This window comes from Loxodonta africana, chromosome 3 (genome assembly GCF_030014295.1).
Source record: "Loxodonta africana isolate mLoxAfr1 chromosome 3, mLoxAfr1.hap2, whole genome shotgun sequence".
NCBI classification, from domain to species: Eukaryota; Metazoa; Chordata; class Mammalia; order Proboscidea; family Elephantidae; genus Loxodonta; species Loxodonta africana.
Window position 1 is genome coordinate 157,066,269 of NC_087344.1, and position 20,586 is coordinate 157,086,854.

At 39.8% G+C, this 20,586-nt stretch overlaps 2 protein-coding genes across 6 annotated transcripts in view; one reads left to right on the forward strand and one right to left on the reverse strand.

Annotated features, from left to right (window-relative positions):
* WDR3 (WD repeat domain 3) overlaps positions 1–521 on the reverse strand; it is a 32,337-nt gene extending 31,816 nt beyond the window's left edge. For 2 of the 3 annotated variants that reach the window (XM_023547506.2, XM_010589610.3), the window contains exon 1: positions 398–521. The gene's annotated coding sequence lies outside the window, so the exon portion shown is untranslated. The other variant, XM_003409618.4, reaches the window with a different exon arrangement.
* A 62-nt stretch (positions 522–583) lies between these two features.
* The window catches only part of GDAP2 (ganglioside induced differentiation associated protein 2), a 73,995-nt gene continuing 53,992 nt past the window's right edge, over positions 584–20,586 (forward strand). For 2 of the 3 annotated variants that reach the window (XM_003409617.4, XM_010589609.3), the window contains exons 1-3: positions 584–733; positions 11,608–11,849; positions 13,307–13,446. In XM_003409617.4, coding sequence (XP_003409665.1) covers positions 11,674–11,849; positions 13,307–13,446 — 316 coding nt within the window. In that variant the 5' untranslated portion in view covers positions 584–733; positions 11,608–11,673. Of the gene's footprint in view, positions 734–796; positions 1,748–11,607; positions 11,850–13,306; positions 13,447–20,586 lie in introns of those variants that run through there. The other variant, XM_010589607.3, reaches the window with a different exon arrangement.

Below are 20,586 nucleotides of genomic sequence, written 5' to 3' on the forward strand. Positions count from 1 at the left end.
CACATTGCTTCCGTGAGCTGAAGGGCTGGGCCGTGGTAACAGACCTGTCAGACGTCCCTAAACCGAGTCTCCCTTCAGTTAGGAGAGGATGAAGGGGGTTCCGAACACCGAGCACCGCTGGAGCATCCTCAGGCGAGGCCGTGCACAGACAAGAAGCGACAGCGCCGCCAGCTCGGGCAGCTCTACCTGGCTCGCGCTAGTTCCGGGATAGTCTACCAGGTGGCCTCCGGGTACTAATATGGGGACGACTACAGTAGCCCGGGATCTCTCTTCCTAGCCACCGGCCCTAAATACGCCGGCCTTGGCCGTGCTCACACTACGAAGGCCTCAACCAGTACCAGCCAAACCCCACCCGCGTAGCAATCACGATCAGGCGCAGCGCAACCCAGGAACTCACCTAGGCCTCCACGAGGCTCTGGGGCCAAATGGCCCCGCCCACGGGGCCCGCCCCTTCCGGGTCCGCTTCCAAAACCCCTTCCGCCAGGCGTTCCCTTTGCCTTCTAAGAGGAAATGACGGAGAAAGCCGGGCTCTGACTGGTGAGCGCTGGCGGAGAGCGGAAACCGGTGTTTCGCAGCCCAGAGATTTCGCTGTTGGTCACTCCCGCCTCTCTCGACTTTGACTTGCATTCCCCGCCGCACTCCTGGCAGGGGTTGTCCGGTGATGCTGCTCGGCTGCCTTCTCCAGGGAGCTTAACCCGCCCGCCTGCCGCCCGGATGGGAACGCCGGAGTGCTGTGAGAGGCGGGACGGAGGCTGGGAGGGAAGGCGGAGCCGAGCGGGCCGGGGGTGCGGCCGGAGGCGCACGGGACCCGGCCGTGGCACGGGTGGGGGCAGAGAGGCTTAGTTCTGTCCGTTCTCTGGCAGAACGAGCCTGGCACTTCTCCTCGGGCTGTTGGTTGAGTTCCTCTCGCCCGAAGTGTTGTGGGGGACGACGTGTCGGCGAGAAGAGAGGGTGTGCAGAGATGAGAACAAGGGGCAGTGGGGCGATAGCCGAGGAGGGGCGCGCCCTCGGGTGCAGGTGAAATAACTACGGCTGGGGGCCCTGCCAGTTGTAGCGAGCCAGTTTACCAAAGTAGAGTCCATGCTGCCGCCCCTGTGGCCTGGTTCGCTCCACGAACCGAGAGGAGCTCGGATCAGGGCTGGGTAGGCGCTGAGCCCGGGCTGCTGAGTTGTCTGGGTTCCCGCAGTCCCTGGAGTGACATTGACCTGGCTTTGTGTTTCCACTCCCTGGCCGCTTGAGGGGGAAGTGACCAAGGCTGCTTTCTCCTTGAACGGTGGTGACTAAGGCTCAGGTCCTCTACCACCGGGTGGGAATGAGATTTTTTCCCTTGCAGTTCTGCTCACTTTTATTCTTGGACTGCATAAAAGTGTTTAGAAATGAGTTCTGTTAGTTGTGGGAAATTATAATTGTACGAAAGAAATTAGTCCCAGCTTTCGCTTATTGAGCAAGACTATCTCCCAGCCTAGAAATTAGCCTTAAAGAGCATGTCTTTTATCTACATTATTTGATTTTCATCCGACGTTTCTTGAGTTGATCTGTTCAGCTAGTATTCCAAATTCAAGAGAACTGCAGTAGTAGAGAACGGGTGTGACGAGACTGTAGATAGCTGTAGTGGTATAGGCGTTTTGAATCAAGATCACGGTGGGTTGGATGAGTGAGAAGGGAGGAAATTGTGAGGTAGCAGACTGTTCTTTCAAGGTGTTTTGTGGGAAAGGGAGCATTTGGACGTGTATGGTTAATATCTCCGGTAAGTGATGTACGTTGTATCGTTGTAGGGAAAAAACGGTGTACTTCAGTGGAAAATTCGGTAGCCTAGAGTGTGTCTAGATGCCACCTCTCGGACTGGATTATCTGATTCTATGAAAGCAGTTTTACAACTGTGGATAACTGATACCCTTGCTTAATAATTCTTGTCTATAGACGTGCAAATTGCATCCTATCCCATAAAAGTTCAGTTGGAGATTCCATTGACTTCTCTTTACACCTGTAGAAACCCAGTTTTGCCTCCTTTTGCACATTCGTTTCAGAATTCCACTTCTATTAATGGTCTGTTCCTGGGGTTCCGTTTATCCTGTCATAGCATGATCCCCTTCTGCGTTAAATTCTTTAACATGTGCTCATCCTATGTTTGTATCTCATGATTTTTCTTTAAAAAAAATTTTTTTCTTTTAATGTTATTAAACTTAATGGGAAGTGACAACTGCAGATGGAAAAAAGAATTTTAAGAACTGGTATCAGAGCAACAGTGATTGTGTGTTAAGGTTATGCACTTTATAACAGTCCACATGCAGTATTTCAAGGGTCTAACTCTAGTTTCTTATTTAAATTTTAAACTGCTCCACATATGAATTAGAAACTAGTTGAAACATAGTATAGTTCTCTTGGAGTCCATGAGTGGTACAAATGGCAGAAGGTAGGAGGTTCAAGTCTACCCGCCGGTGCTTCCCCAGAGGTGCCTCAAAAAAAAGGCCTGGTGATCTACTTCTGAAAAAAATCAGCCATTGAAAACCCTATGGAACACAGTTCTGCTCTCACACGCATGCATTTGGCATGAGTTGTAATTGACTTGATGGCAACTGGTCTTTTTTTTTTTTTTTGTAAGTATGAAAGTGGTACTACTAACCTACCGAGCATATGCTTTGTGTGTTTTTGAACAATAATTTAAAATTTGACCTGGACTGATGATAGGGCTTACAAATGTTTTTGTTATAACTGTATTTATCGTTGACATAGTTGACTGCTTCAGCTTGTTTTTCCATCTAAGCAACTTAAAAAAAAAGCCATTCTTCATGCAAGTGATTGTATAACATGATTCTTAAATTTAATAGGTTTGGTGTTGAGGTGGGAGTATTATTGTTAGCCGCCTTTGTGTAAGTCCCCAAGTCAGGGCAACCCCACATACAACAGAATGAGATGCTACCTGGCCCTGTGTCATCCCCTGATCAGGTACAGATCTGGAGCCTTGTGGTCCATAGGGTTTTCACGGGCAGATTTGCCAAAGTAGATCTCTAGGCCTTTCTTCCAGGTATCCTAATGCATACTGAACAAAGACATAAAGAATGGTAAACCTGTTATTTCCTCAAAAACAATGAAATAGAACTATTAATTGGAAACCCTGGTGACGTAGTGGTTAAGTACTACAGCTGCTTACCAAAAGGTTCAGCAGTTTAAATCCACCAGGCGCTCCTTGGAAATGCTGTGGGGCAGTTCTCCTCTGTCTTGTAGGGTCGCTATGAATCAGAATTGACTTGACAGCAGTGGGTTTTTTGAGTAGTCAATGTAAGCGTTTTGAAAAGAATGTAAGCAGGTTAAAAGTTCCTGTTTTTCTTTTTTAAATGGTAACATTTTCTTTTTATCCAGACAAAAATTATTTTTTTTCAAGGCATACTGCCTGATTCTTCCCAGTCTTGAGCAATAAAATCTGACATCTCTAGGCAATCCAATTATTTTCATAAAGCAATACTTACAAGACTTCTTAAACTAAAAGGTGTCAAGTTTTTTAAAAGTCACAGAAGCTGCACTGTAACGAGAACTGCTTACATTCACTGTGCGTACATGGTGAGTTCTCTGTCTGTGGATTCTTTTCCATTTGGGTACAGGTAGTCCCCAGGTTATGAACGCCCAACTTATGTACAACCAATAATTAAGAACCAACCCCCATAAAGCCTATTATGTTAAAAATTTGAGGTACATACAATGTTTCCTAATAACAAATGGGTGCTACTTTGCAGTGCACATCAAAACATTATTATTACTGTACTATTACATTAAAGCTGTTTTAGTGTATCTGGAAGAAATTCTGTAATGTTTTTAATGCATGGAAAGGTATACTATATACTGTATGGTAAGACAAACATTTGACTAACTGATGTTAGATACAAACCATACATAACTGTTCCAACTTACGTACAAACTCGACTTAAAGACAGACTTAAGAATGGAACTCGTTTTTAATCCAGGGACTGCCTGTACTGAGGATAACCCTTAAGATAGTATGTCTAAGGAAAAAGATCTGATCCATTCCAAAATCTTCTGTTTGTTCCATGTAGGTTTTTTGGTACTGGAACATTAATGTCTTGCTTCAGGAGCCTTTTTTACCGAGTCTTACTGTTTGCTTATGTACCAATTCGAAGGACAAAACTGAGCCTTATCAATTGATTTTCAGTGTAAAGTCTTGAAACTCCTTTAACGTTATACAAGATGCTGGCTGTAGCTATAGGTTAAGGAGCCCTGGTACCACAGTGGGTAAGCCCTCAGCTGCTAACCGAAAGGTCAGCAGTTCAAACTCAGCAGCCAGTCTATGGGAGAAAGATGTGACAGTCTGCTTCCATAAAGATTACAGCCTTGGAAATCCTATGGGGCAATTCTTCTCTGTCCTGTAGGGTAGCTAGGAGTTGGAAGTGACATGACCGCAAAGGGTTTGGTTTTGGTTAATAGATTACTGAAGGTCTCCCCAACACTCCATTTACACTATTTCTATGACTGGGATTCTTAATCTGAGTCTGGGGACCCTCTCATGTTTATCGTATTTTTTTTCCACAAATAACACGTGTTATTTTTTTTGCCAACCGCACAACCCCCCCATGCATTATTTTCAGAAGCACATTATGCCAATTTTTTTTTTACATGTGTTGACTTCAATTGCTGCTAAGAAGACATAATTAAACTATGAAATAAGCAGACCTAACATAGCCTAATGGTTTCACTTAAGATGATCTAATAAAGTTTTCACACTCAACTGTTGAGCTAATGTACTGTAATTATCAACTTAATAGAAATGAGCACACAGTTTTGATTGTTTTCCCGTTACTAGGGGACTACCAAACTTGATCCATGACTTCTTGGCTGTGGCTTATGCTTTATTATACAATTATGATCAAAAGTAACATATTTGAACTATTTTCTTATACATAAGCAGGAGGTAAAGAAAATGAAGAGAACAATATGATTTACCTGTAATGTGGGAGGACAGGGAAATGAGGCCAAAATTCACTTCTAGAAATATCACAAGATATGCATGACATATGTATGGGGTGTGCTATGCCAGAATTGGTTTACTTAAATTTCGTTATTTCCATCCATTATATGTTTGTGCGTGTTATTTACGTGAGCACGTTATTTGGGGGGAATACAGTATTTGCAAACCTGTGTTTGCATGAGCTTATGCACATAGTAGGGAGTGAAAGGGTCTTTTTTTTTTTTTCATATTATTTGCTGAGGTGTCTGTGACCCCAGAGAATTTTAAGAACCACTTTAGAGATCAGGGATCAGGTTTTCTTGCCTAGCTTGGCTTTGCTGCTACTCCATTTGCTTTATTTAGGATCTGTGTCTTGGGGGAGAGAAGAGGTTACATCTTTTTGTGGTGAGAAAAAGCAATTTCTGTTGAGAGATGGAACCGAAAAAGAATTCAGCTTTTTTAAATTGCCCTGATGTTTTCCATATGATGCCATTAAACTTTGCCCTGCAGTAAGAGTTATACCCAGAAACCCAGTGCCGTCGAGTCAGTTCCAACTCATAGCGACACTATAGGACAGAGTAGAACTGTCCCATAGAGTTTCCAAGGAGCGCCTGGTGGATTTGAACTGCCGACCCTTTGGTTAGCAGGCGTAGCACTTAACCACTACGCCACCAGGGTTTCCGTAAGAGTTATAAAAAAAAAATAAGCATTACTTAATAATCTTCTGACACTCAATGTCTCCTGGGTCACAATGACATGAGATCTAGGAAGATGATCCAAAAAAGTATACTGATAAGATGTGATCAGAGATACAGCAAAACCACCAGAGTGTCCTGTCCAAGAAATATAATAGAGTTTCAAGGAGGGAATGATCAATGGTAAATGCAACTAAAATTTCATTAGCTCTTGGATTTGACAATTAGGAAGATATTGTTGACCTTGAAAGACCAGCTTTGCATTGTTACAGAGAGAGATGGAAGCAAAACTGCAGTAGGTTGAATAAATGAAGAAGAGGAAGTAGAACTGCAAAACAAATTACTTTAAAAAAGTGGTGAAGAAGAGGAGTTTGGTTGATCCTCTGAAGAAGAAACGCAGTAGGAAACGTTTTGGAGAATGGGAGGACTGCAGGGAAGAACCAGTGGGGTTGGGGAGATCAAACGTTGGAAAGGAGTAGTGGATATTCTTACACTGTCTTAGAGGAGACCTGGTAAGGTGAAGTAACATGCTTAGATGAAGGAGAGTGTTTTGGCGGGCTTAAAAGTGTAGATTCCACCCTTAAGTCACTTGGAAGCTGAGAAGAGCAAATGAAAATAGATTTCGAGTTAGAGGGAAGTTAACTTGAACGACGACTTCTGCTTTCTTAGAGCAGCAGGAAGAGAAGGGAGGCAATGTGATATGATGTACTGCATGGATTTTCATGCCAGCTAGTCTTGGATTTGGGGCCCCGGTAGCACAGTGGTTAAAAGCTTCCCTGCTAACCAAAAGGTCGGCAGTTCAAATCTACCACATGCTCCTTGGAAACCTGTGGGGCAGTTCTACTCTGACGTAGAGGTTTGCTATGAATCTGAATCAGCCCAATGGCAATGGCTTTGGTTTTGGTCCTGGATTTGGATCTCAGGGAGTTCATTTACTGGTGTGTTACCTTCAGCAGGTTATTGAACCTCTGGGTCTTGATGCCCTTACTATAAAATGAGAGTTCTACTTTGTGGGATTATTGGGAGAATTACAAATCATATTTGTAACTCTTCTGCTACTTTTGGTCTTAAATGTCTCTTTCTGGAGGAGACATTCTCTGACTCTTCAATCTAAATTAAATTCCTTTATTACTCTGTGTGGCACCCTTAGGGATTTTAACTGTATATGCATTTCTGTGATTATATGTTTTGTGTGATTTTTGTGGGTCCATCTCCTTCATTAGCAGGGCCTCAGCACCGAAGAGTGCTTGAATCTGTAAATTACCTGGACACAGTAGATAATATTTTCTATTATCTTTAGAAAATAAATTGAACATGTTTAAGAGCTTGGGGAGTATGAGCTTCTTGGGAAAGATGCCATGTAGTCACCCGTTGCTACATAACAAACGATCCCAAAATTTAAAGCCTTAAAACAAAAGTAAACATTATTATCTTGAAGTTTCTATGGGTCAGGAATTCAGAAGCAGCTTAGCTAGTGGCTCTGACTCAGGGTCTTTCATGAGGTTACCATCAAGATTCCTGCCAGGGCTGACATCATTTGAAGCCCAGCTAGGGCTGGAGGATCTGCTTCCAGGGTGCTTACTCACGTGCCTGGCAGCTGATGCTGTTTGTTGCTAAGAAGTCTGTTTTTCCTCTTGGGAGCCTTGCCGTGGGCTTCTTGAGTATTGTCAGGTCATGGTGGTTAGCTTTCCCCAGAGCAAGCAGCTCAAGAGAGATCAAGGCAGAGGCACAACATGTTTTATGATCTAGCCTTGGAAGTCACACCCTGTCACTTCTGCAATATCCTGTTGGTTACATAGGCCAGCTCTAGTCGTTGTGCAGGGCAACTATGCAGGGTTTGAATTTGAGGAGGTGGGTATCATTTAGGACATTTTGAGGATTGGCTACCACAGATGCTATATAGAATAGCTCAGAGAGTCAACAAAGCATGGTTAAAAGAATTGATGAATAGTGTTGAGAGTGAGCCTAGCTGATAGGGGAAGGCATAATTTGTTCTGGCAATAGGCAGGACAATTATGTCATTCCCCCCCCCCCCCGCCGGTGTCACAGGAGGAGAATCACAGAAAACAGATATTTAGTTGATGGAGGTGTTAGGGATTAACAAGGTTATTACAAGTGAAGTCGTAACATTGAGTAGGTAAGAGTGTATCTTAATTTAGCAATTTGTGTTTGGTTGGTTTGGTGCCCTTTAGAGTCTTTGACAGTGTTTTGCTCTTTGCTACATGTGGAAACAAATTTTCTTCCAGACAGTGACACAGATTATCTCATTTAATATTTACAATAACCTTAGGATATTAACACTGGTTAAGAGCTATGATTGCTAGCCAAAAAGATCAGCACTTTGAATCCAACAGCTGTTCCTTGGAAACCCTATGGGTTCAGTTCTACTCTGTCCTGTGTGGTTGCCATGAGTTGGAATCGACTCGATGGCAATGGATTTGTGTTTTGTTTTTTATTTTTAGAAATAAGGAAACTTGGGTTTAGAGTCAAGGATAACACAACTGTTAGGTGGTAGGTCCTAGACCCAAACTCAGGCTTTCTGATATCAAAGCCTAAGCTTTTATAGTACCATACTGCCTGGGCCTCACAGTGTAATTACATATAGAAATGTTTTCCTTAAAATAGTAATGAAAAAGGATTCAAAATTAGGGTTTTTTTGAACATTGTACATTTTTGTGTGGTTTTACCTATCAGAAAAAGAGGTAGGAACTACATAAAAAAGTCAGTGGATTTTTTCCCCTTATTTTTTAGTATCTTCGAAATGTTCCATAAGCAAATATTACTTAGAGTCAGAGAGAAAATTTATTTTAAAGAAGTAATTTTTTTTTCCAGAAAGTTGGCCTTCAAGTTTGCAAACTGAAAACTAAGTTTATGTTTAATGGAATTTAAGAACTTCAATATGAATCATGGTTAAAAAATTACAAATTTTGTTTTTAATTATGAATTTCTGAAAAATATAATTTCATTGCCATGGAAAATGAGTGTAGTCTCCATTTGTTCCCTGTTCAATCATCTTGCCAGTTTGGATACTTTGTGAACAAATAAATGTGTTGCCCCCTCCTCCTTAAAGGCCAGTGGGATGGACTAGCAGAATTAGTTTCTTTGTTTCAAAATAATTTCAAAGGAGACCAAAGACAATCCTGACAATCTGCTTCCAAAAGGCCACAGCCTTGAAAACCCTATGAAGCTGAGTTTTTTTAGTATCAAATAAGAATAGTCATCTACAATTTCATCATTTATAACCTACAAGGCCTTTCCAAAATTATTACATAAATGATCACAGTTCTTATCTCACAGTGCAGAAATTAGCATATTATGCAAGATCCATGATTTGTTCCAGTTCATATCCCATGTTCCAGCAAGAAACATCAAGGAATTAGTTGTAGAAGGGCATGCTTGCTCTCCTTGATAGCAATAAACATTAAGGTCATACCGAAAAACTTCTCAAAAGAAAAACTGACATGCCAGTCCTCATTTCCTGATCATCTGTCTGCTGTCACGTATGTTCAGTGTTACCAGCCATCTTCAGTTTACCAAACACCCTTACTTAACCTTTCAGCATCATCAGACCCTAGCTTATTGGCCTTAGATACTTCTTGAGCACTCCTTAAATTACTTTTTTCATTTGGCTCTTAGGCTACCACACTTTCCTGATTTTCCTTCCTTTCCTACCAGTACTTCTCTGTCTCATTATCAGACTTACTTCTAACCTCTAAATTTTGAAGTACTTCAGGACTCTGTCCTGAGATCTCCTTCCATGTATTCACTGGGCCATCTCACGCGGTTCCCATACCTTTAAATACCATCTATATGCTGAGACTTCCAAGTGTATCTCTTTAGACCCGCCTCTCCCCTGAGCCTTAGCTTTATGTAACCAGTTAAATGTTAGACATAAACACTTGGCTGTATAATGGCATTTTATACTTAGCTTGCTCATAAAGATTAGAGAAAAAACCTTGATTATCATTCCACCCAGGGACAGATTACCTAATTAAAGATGTGATGAAACGCATGTGAAATTGTACACTACAGATTAATAAGTAAACACAGTTAAACCTGTGCATACGTTGCTTGCTGTAAGCCTGTGACTCCACCCTACAACCTATTCCGGTCTTCCCCTTAAGTAAGAAACCTAGGTGTTATCTTTGATTCTGCTCTTTTCCCTCACCCTTCATATTCATTTAAGTTTTGTTACCTTTCAGATGCATTCCAGGTTTAACCATTTCTCACCACCTTTGTCATCACCCCCATCACCCGGACTACTTTTTTTATGCTTCTACTCTTGCCCTTACTCAGTTTTATTATAGCTAGGGTAATCTTTTGAAATGTTGATTCTCCTGTTATTATCTTGCTCAAGATCCTTCTGTAACTTCCCATCATATTTAGAATAAGATCCAAATTCCTTACCATGGCTTACAAACTGTATCATCTGCCCTTTCCCTCTCACCAACCTCATCACCTACCACTCATTACCTAGCTTATTCCACTCTAGCCAAACCTACCTCCTGTTCTTCCTGGAATACACCAGGCTCCTTTGCTGCCCTTTTGGCCTTTGCACTTTACGATTTCCTGTGCCTGAAATATTCCCTAGAGCATCACAGAGCTTGCTCTTTCACTTCATTTAGGTCTTTACTGAGATGTCATACTTCTCTTGCATAATACTTACCGCTTTCAGTCATTCTGTTAGATATCTGTGTGTTTGTTTGTTGTTTATCATCTCTCCCCTCCATAGAAGCATAAGCTTCATAAGGGCAGGAATTTATTCTGTCTTAATCCCCAGTGGCTAGAACAGTAACCAAAACCAGTAGCCCTTGAGTCAAGGGAACCCCCTGTGTGTCAGAGTAGAACTGTGCTCCATAGGGTTTTCAGTGGCTGATTTTTTGGAGGTAGATCACCAAGCTTCCGGTAATGCCTTTGGGTGGCTGAACTGGAACTACCAATCTTTTGGTTAGCTGCCAAGTGCGTTAACCATTCGCACCACCCAGGGACACTGCCTAGAACAATATCTGACACCTAGTGGATGCTTACAAAGATTGACTGGGTGAATGAATCCACCATTTTAATGAAAACAGCTGTCTAACTTATTGACAAACTGAGTATCCTTTTCTCATGTTAAGTTTTCTGTAACCTTTCTATAGTACTTGACACGATGTACTTTGCCATTACTCTTCTCTTCTGTTTTCTGTATTCTTGTACAGTCAACTACTACAGCAATATCACATACCATATCCTATAGGTTCCCAAATCTTGTTACTTCCATTGTATAAACCATTGTCATTGCCATCAAGTCGATCCTGACTCGTAACAACCCTAAAGGACTGAGTAGAACTGCCCCCATAGGGTTTCCGAGGAGCGGCTGGTGGATTGGAACTGCTGACCTTTGGGTTAGCAGTTGGGCTCCTAACCACAGTGCCACCAGGGCTTCTTCTATTGTATATTGACTCTCAAATCCATGCCTTCTTCTCCATCGCCTTTTCTTCTGAGTTCAGACCTTTAGCATCTCTTACTACTTGATTGCAGTAATGTCCCTGCTTCCCTTTTTGTCTTACTCGTTGCATCCTCTACATTATCATCAGATTGAACTTTGTAGATATTATTTTTCTCTGTATCTGTTGCAGCAGTTTTTGTTTTTGTTGTTTTAAAGACAGGCACTCAATGAATGTTGAATGAATAGTTGTTTATTTCTGAAAAATAGGACTGGTGGGCCATGTGATTATTTTAATGACTGTAATTCTTTAAAAATAATTTATGCTTAAATAAGCCCCCTTTCTTCCTGCTTTAGAAAGACTATAACAATTCTTTGTTTTACATAGTTTTTTATGGACTATTTAAGTGACTATAATCCTGTAATGTATTATTGGAGTATTTCACACTAGGGTTTTATTTTTTTGCTGCAATAGAATTAAACTAATATCTGTGCTTTTCTGTTAAAACAATCCTCCCTTTTCTCTTAAGCTGACATCTCCAGTGAATACTGAATTGCTGAGGAATTTGGGAAAAGACAGCTGAAGTTTCCGTTCCATGGATCCCCTGGGTGCACCTTCCCAGTTTGTGGATGTGGATACACTACCAAGTTGGGGTGACTCATGTGAAGATGAATTAGATTCTTCTGACACTGCAGCTGAAAAATCACAGGAAGACATTATTAGATCACCTTTTCCTTATAATAAGGATATCAGCGGAAAAGTGGTTCTTTGGTAACTCTTTGATTATATTCTGGCATGATGTGATAACCCACCCACTGCCTTCGAGTCGATTCTGACTCATAGTGACCCTATAGGCATGATGTGATAACACTTTCATATAATTTCTTCTGTTTTTCTTATAAGTCCTAGAATTGTTGAAGTACTGCTTTGTATATATTCCTTCACAGCTTTGCTGATGTGTAAATAACATACAATGAACCGCATATATTTAAAATATACAATTTGGTAAGTTTTGACATACCCACACACCCATGAAACCATCACCACAATCTAGCTAATGAACGTATCCAACACCCCCAAAGTTTTCTTGTGTCCTTTTGTAATCGTCCCTCCTGCCCCTCCCTGCCCCAAGCAACCACTTATCTATCACTATAGATTAGTTTGCATCTTCTAGAGTTTTACATAAGTGAAATCATGTGCTTTTTTTGGTGGGGGGGGGTGTTTGGCTTCTTCCACTCAGCGTACTTATTTCAGTATTCATCAATGTTGCATATATTAGTAGTTCGTTTTTTTTAACAGCTTTATTGAGATAGAGTTCAGATACCATACAATTCACCAGTTTTAATTGTACAATTCAGTGTTTTTTAGTATAGCCACAGAGTTGTACAACCATCATCACAATGTTAGAACATTTTATCACCCCAAAGAGAAACTGTGTACCTGTTGGCAGTCACTCAGCATTTTCCCCAATCTCTCCAGCCCTAGGTAACCACAGTCTCTATATGTTTGCCTATTATGGACATTTCCTGTAAATATATAATATGTGTTTTTTTGTGACTGATCTGTTTATTTAGCATTGTTTTTAAGATTCCTGCTGTGGCATGTTTTAGTGCTGCGTTCCTTTTTATGGCTGAATAGTATTCCATTGTACAGATATACTACATTTTGTTTATCAGTGGAGCATGTGGGTTGTTTCTACTTTTTAACATTTATAAATAATGCTGCTTTGTCTAAATTCTGTTAAACTGATTACTTTCAGCTCTATAAATAGTCACTCTGTTAGAGTGAAAGAGAAATAGGTAAGACATAAAAGAATAATGACAGTTTTGTGAAATTTGTGGTTGTAGCAATTGCATTAAAGATCTAAAATGCCAGATGAATCTTTCTGAGTCCTTTCTCTTCTGCTCTTGGTTTGCTTGTGAACTAGTAAAACCAAGGTTGGGAAGGGCATGTAGATAAGATGTTTTGGAAGGAGTAGAAACTAGCTTTCTTATCTTCCTCCTTTTCCCCATACCTGCTTTTTACTTAGAAACCCTGGTGGCGTAGTGGTTAAGTGCCATGGCTGCTAACCAAAGGGTTGGCAGTTCAAATCTGCCAAGCGTTCCTTGGAAACTCTGTGGGACAGTTCTACTCTGCCCTATAGGACTGCTGAGTCAGAATCGACTTGATGGCACTGGGTTTGGTTTGGGATTTGGCTCTTTACTTATTTATTTATCGTGTTTCTTCAGGAAAGGAGATGTGGCAATACTAAACTGTACAGCCATTGTAAATACCAGCAATGAGAGTCTCACTGATAAGAATCCTGTGTCAGAAAGTATCTTCATGCTCGCAGGGCCAGATTTGAAGGAGGACCTCCAGAAACTTAAAGGTGAGTATATCTTCTTAGCCGTATGATAACTTTAACCCACTGCTGTTGAGTCAATTCGAACTCCTAGCAACCCTATAGGACTGAGAAGGACTGCCCCTACAGCTTCCAGGGAACACCTGATAGATTTGAACTGCTGACCTTTTGGTTAGCAGCCTTAGCTTTTAACCACTATGCCACCAGGATTTCCATATTATTGCTTAGGAAACATTTATTTGGATGTCCTCTGCCTTGAAAAAGCATGTTTTGAGTTTAAAGAGAAAATGTTGTACATGTAGTTGTTGTTCTTTTGTTCAAGTTAAAGAAAAACAGCATTTGAAAACTCCACAGTGTGTTAAAAGCAGAACTCCAAGACCCTGCTATCAGTTAAACTCCATCGTGTTCCTAAAATTTTCAAGTGGCAATCATTGTAGCCACTTGGATCTTAGGTAGCATATTCCTGGGTATATGCTTTCTTATACTGATAAACCTTATAAAACAACTGCATTCCTTCATGTCCGTCTAAACTAAAAAAACTTATGATATGATACTGATAGAGAATGTTTTATATACTTCTGGACATGCATGGACTGTGGCACATCTGGAATTAAAATATCTTGTTGATAAAACCCCAGTGCACCGTAAGAGCAGATATGTTTTCAATTTTCTACTTGCATATTTTTACGAGAACATTCTTCTGGGAGTATTCCTTAGGAAATGGGAATAGGAAGAGTCCTGTTGGTTCAGAATCTTATTTCCCCCTACTTGCATTCATTTGTTATTAATCGCCAACTTAACAACCCTTGTTATGGTTATTTGAGCCCAAATGGAATATTAGGAAATTCAATCTTCCCAACTTATAAAAAGTGTATTTGAAAAACAACATTTCTTAAAATGTAGACAGCAAATCCTACCTGTATAAAATCTGGCTTTCCTTGACTTTTTCCGTTTATTACTGACAAGTGGTATTTAATCTAAAAAAGAGATTAGAATTTGAACAGGAATACTTCCTGTGCCAGCTGCATGAAAGAAAGGGATGAGGAGAGAAGGATTTCATAAACTGAATTTTGCAAGGGCAGGAAAAACGACTAGTCACCACTGAGTTAACTCTGACTCGGGGCGGCCCCATGTGTGTCAGAGTAGAACTGTGTGCTCCATGGGCTCTTCAGTGGCTGATTTTTCAGAAGTAGATCGCCAGGCCTTTCCGAGGTGACTCCGGTGGACATAAACCACCAGCCTTTCAGTTAGCCGCCAACCGTGTTAAGTGTTTGCACCACCCAGGGACTCCAGAGGAAAAGTAAAAGCCCTCAGTTCAGCTACAAAGCAAAATACTATGAGGAACATGCAGAAATTAAAAAGGATATTAGAGATTGTACTGAGAAGTTTGTCAGTAAAAGTAATAGAAACACTGGTCTGGAAAAAGGTATACTAGCTTTATGTTTGTTTACATGTGTTTTCACATACAAAGAGCCCTGGTGGCACAACACTTAAGAGTTCATCTGCTAACTGAAACGTTGGTGGTTTGAACTCACCAGCCAGTCCACGGGAGAAAAGACCTGGCAATCTGCTCCCATAAAGATTACCGCTTGGCAAACCCTATGAGGCAGCTCTACTCTGTCTTACTGGATCACTGTGAGTCAGAATCAACTGTACAGCACACAACATTTTCATGTATACCTTAATGCTATACTTACTGATAAAAAAAAAAAATTAACACAAGCGTGCAAATAAGAGAGGAGCCCTGGTAGTGCAGTGGTTAAAGTGCTTGACTGTTAACCACAAGGCTAGGGTTTGAACCCACCAGCCCCTCCACAGGAGAAAGATGTGGCAATCTGCTTCTATAAAGATTACAGCCTTGGAAACCCTATGGGGCAGCTCTGTTCTGTCCTGTAGGATTGTTGTGAGTCGGAATCGACTTGACAGCAACATGTTTGGTTTTGGGTTTTGGTACAAATAAAACCTCAAGAGTAACAGCATGTGTTTGAGAGACTTCAAAATGGGAATCGTATTTTAAATCTTTTACTAACTGTGTGACTTATGGCCAATTACTTTGTCTCTGAGCCTGAAATTCCTCATTCCTGAGATAATGTAGTAATAGTACCTACCTCAATTCCTGACACATAGCAAGAGCTCAGTAAATATGTAAGGGATGGAAAAATGAATTTGTGAGGACTAAATATAAAATAGACTTTAAGTGCTTGGCACATCCTGAATGTTGAACAAATAGTGTTGCTGGTGTTAACTATTGGGCATTTCATGTCTTTTTTAATGAATCAGTGCCAACTTGAAGAGAGTTTATTAGTGATGCACTGAGCAGCTGAGCACTTCATCCTGTCCCATTTTTACATTTTTTTAATAACTTAATAATGAATGTAAAGTGTGACTTACCAAATTTGTAGACGATAGAAAGCTGGGAGGAGCAAGAGAAGACATTGGATGATAGACTAAAGATTTTTAAATATCTGAACTGACTAGAAATATGAGCCAAAAAAATGAAAAAGTTTACAGGGATGAATATAAAAGTCTTGTAGAGCTTTCAAAACATTAATTACCCAAGCTCAGGATGAGGGAGCCCAGTTTGACAACCTGTCTTATAGGAGTAAAGATTTGCCATCTCAGTAAAATGGCATTGTCATCCATTCCATTGTTCATGCAAGAAACCTTAGTGTTAACACACCCCTCTTCGTTATCCCCCGCATAGAGTTTGTCATCAAGTCCTAAATATATCTTGAATCTATTTTTTTCTGTGTCTGCTGCCTTCTTCCTAGTCTGTGCACCCATCATCTGCCTGGACTATAGCTATAGCTTCCCAACTGATTTCCCTACAGCCACTTTTGTTTTTTCTTTAAAACCATACTAACACACTAAGCAGTAAGTATTTTGCTTTTTCAGTTGTAGAGTCCATCTTATTGCTCTCCTGCGTCGGACCCTTCAGTGGCCTCCCATTCAGGTTAGAATATAATCCTAACTTCTTAAACATGTCTCCAAAGACTTAGAAGAACTCAGTCACTTATCTCTAGGCTCAACCATGCCCGTTTTCCTTCGTCACAGTACTGGAGCCCAAGTGATCTCCTCTTAGTGCATTGTCAGCCAAGTTCTTTTTCAGTTTTGCATTTACTGTTGTTCTTTCTTTCGGTTTGTCAGCCCTTACTCATTCTTAAGTCTTGGCTTGAATCTCTTCCTCAAAGCCCTGTTTCCTTTTTCTTAAGAGTAGATTAATATCCCCATGGTTCATGCTCTTACCTCCAGTACTTTTGTACCCTTATCACAATTGTAATTTAGTAAATTGTGTATGTGATTTCTGGTGTGACCTGCATTAAACTGTGAACTCCATGTGGACAGAAACTGTACAACCGATTGGCCTTTTGTGTCCAATACTGAGAACAGTGAAGGCACCCTTAAAGTAGCTGATGAATGAATGAATGGAAATTTCTTGGGATTTTAATTAAATAGACTTAGAGTTGATAATGCATTGTTTCTATTGAAGAAAACTAACAATATCAGACTGTTTCGTTAAAGTATAGCATCAAACTCAAGAGAGGCCTTAGTTTATTTTGTCCTGGTAGGAACTCATGGTGTACTGTATTCATTTTTTTTATTACTACCTTTTAAGAGTGATAAACTGGAGTACACCTGAAAGAAAATGATCAGTATGGTAGATAGTGTGGAAACAATATTATTTAAAGGAACAGCTTAAAGAGCTAGGGTTAGCATAGAGAAGAGAACATTTGGGAGAAACAATTTTTCTGAAATGCTTGACAAAAGTATCACATTGAAGAAAGATAATTTTGTTGTATTCCTAGGATCACTGACAGGAAGATACATAAAAGTTGATTTCAGTTTAGTTAGGGAGACATTTTAAGAAATAGAGCTCCTAAAAATGAAACAGGCAGAGTTGGCTTATTGTATCCAAATTTCAAAAAAAAAAAAATCCATCCTACATTCACTCTTTGAGTGTAGAGATATTATTTTTTAGAGATTAAAAAAATGAAAATTTTTTAATTTTTTTTTTTTTGAAACTAGAGATAGAAGGGTTTTTTTTTTTTTTTTTGCTGTTGTCATTATTGCTGTTGTGGTAAAGGATATATGATGAGAGGATTAGATTGACAGATGCTTTTCAGCCTGAAAGACATAACCCACCTGTCTACTTGCTTCCAGGTAAGAGTATGTCTATTTCAGACTCAAATAAACATGGGCTTAAGTATCTGCATGTGCAAAGTAAGGAGAGAAATATCTTCTCCTTCAGTAGGATCACCAAACAGTTCTGCTGCTTACATATTCTGTGTTATGCAGTATTTAAATGTGTGGCTTGATTCTTGTACAGGTACATTCTTTTTAGTAAAATCATTAATTGCTGTTGGGTTTTTTAATGTGGATGGTAGGATTTGAAGAAAAATAGTAAGTGAACTCAAAAGTTCTAACTAGTCTTTAATACTCAGATAATGGAATTATCATTGCAACAGTGCTTCTTAGGAAAGAATTAAGGATAAAAGGATTAAAGTAAAGGATTATCCCAGTATAAAAGTTATGCTGGATACTGAGTATGACCAGAGATGTTTTTATTCAGTGAATTTGTAATTATTTTTCAAGAATTAAAAATACTTTAAGGAATATATTTTAAATGTTTGTAATGATTCAAGCTTTTGGATAAGAAGAAATTTGGGCTAGAAAGAACAAGTGAAAGATTGAGAAGCAATACAAGAGTACTTATTATGACCACGGTTCTCTAGTCTGCAGGGCCCAGAGTTTTTGTTAACCATTATTAAGGGAAAGATGTGATCCAAAACCAAAATATCCAGAACACTGAAACTCCTTTTCTTTTCTGAACTCTGACCTGAGACCTTCAGGATTGAGTCAGCAAACTGACTTCTCAAATCCATGTGTGCTGCTTGCCCTTTTTTTTTTTTTTTTAATCTAGGTAATACATTTATATGGTTGCTTTTAAATAATTGTTTTTAAAGCAGTAAATGTGAATTTTGTAAATTACATGCAATTCAACAGTAATAGCTGGAGATATAACCACTTTCAGTAATGGATAGGACAACTAGATGGAAGATCAGTAAGGAAGTATAAGACTTGAACAACAGTACACACTAACTAGACCTAACAGACATCTGCAGAACACTCTATCCAACAATAACAGGATATCCATCTTCTCAAATGCACGAGGAACAGCCTCCAGGATATGCTAGACTGTAAAACAAACCTCAGTAAGTTTAAAAGAATAAAAATAATACAAAGTATGTTCTCAGAGGTTAGAAATTGATAGCAGGGAAAGTTTAGAATACTCACAAAAAGTGGAAATTAAAAAATACATACCTGAATAACCAATGGGTCAAAGAAAAAAATAACATGGAAAATCAGAAAATAGTTTGAGGTAAATGAAAATCAAGACACAACTTGCCAAAACTTATGCGATGCACTAAAGCAGGGTTTAGAGGAAAACATAGCTATAAATGTCTACATTAAGAAAGAAAAGTCTGAAATTAATAACCTAACTATCTGCCTTAAGACACTGGAAAAAGAAGAGCAAACTAAAAATAAACAGGCAGAAGGAAGGAAATAATAAAGATTAGAGCAGAAATTAATTAGAGGATAGAAAAATAGAAAATCAATGAATCCAAAAGCTGGCTCCTTGAAAAGACCAACAAAACTGGAAAACCTTTAGTTAAATTGATCAAGAAAAAAAGAAGACTCAAATTACTAGAACTAGACATGAAAGAGGGGGTCATTATCACGTCTTAAGCTGGGTTCTCTAAAGAAGCAAATTTGGTGAAGCATATACATAAATATACATGGAGAGAGAGAGGGAAATTTATATCAAGGAAATGGCTCACACAGTTGCAGAGGGTGGAAAGTCCCAAGTCCGAAGGTCAGGCTCAAGGCTTTTCCTGACAGAAGTAGCTGCAGGAGCTGATGGACCCAAGATCGGCAGGTCAGACAGCAGGCCTCTGGCTCACAGGCTGCAGAGGCCCACAGATCCCAAGATCTGAAGATAAACTGCTTACTCAAGTCCAAGAATAGAAAGTCAGATGCCAAGCCAGCTGCAGGATCCAGAGTGAGCAAAAGCGAGCTTTGCCAGAAAGTCCACATATATCAGATGCAGGCCACACCCCCTAAGGGAACTCCCTTTCAATTGATTGGCCGCTCATAGCAGATCTCATCATGGAGGTAATCACGTTATACCAGATCTCATTGTGGAGGTGATTACATCATTACGTAGCTGCCAAACTACGTCATAACTGCCAAACAACTGAACTCATGAGCCTACCAAGTTGACAAACAACCTTAACCATCACACCACCTTACAGAAATTAGGGGTTATAAAGGAATACTATAAAGAATTATACACCAACAAATTAGAGAATTTAAATGAAATGGCCAAATTCCTAGAAAGAGACTAACTACTGAAACTGACTCAGGGAATAAAAAATCTGAATAGACTTACAAGAAAAGAGATTGAATTAAAAAAAAAAAAAAACCTGCAAAGAGAAGCCCAGATCCAGATAAATTCACTGCTGAATTCTATCAAATATTTAAAGAAAAAGTAATACCAATTATTCACAAACTCTTCCCAAAAAACCAGAAGGGAACACTTCCCAACTCATTTTACGAGGCCGGTATTAATGTGATACCCAAACCAGACAAACACATCACAAGAACAGAAAACTACAAACCAATATGTCTTATAAAAAGGAATGAAAACCCTTAACAAAATACTAGCAAAGTGAACGCAGCAATGTATACAAAGTTATACACCATGACTCTTAGTTATCTAGTGCCCCTATAACAGAAAAACCACAAGGGAATGGCTTTAACAAATTTATTTTCTCACAGTTTAGGAGGCTAGAAGTCCAGATTCAGGGTGCCATCTCTACGGGAAGCCTTTCTCTCTCTGTTGGCTCTGAAGGAAGGTCCTTGTTTCTTTTGAGCTTCTACTCTTGGATGGATGATCTTCATGTAACTTGGGATCTTTCTTCCCCCGTCTCTGTTCCTTGCATCTTTGTTTAATCTCTTTAATATCACAGAAGAGATTGACTCAAGACATACCCTACGGTAATCCTGTCTTTTTAACGTAGCAACCCATTCCCAAATGGGATTACAACCACAGGCTTAGAGGTTAGAATTTATAACACATTTTTGATGGGACACAATTCAGTCCCT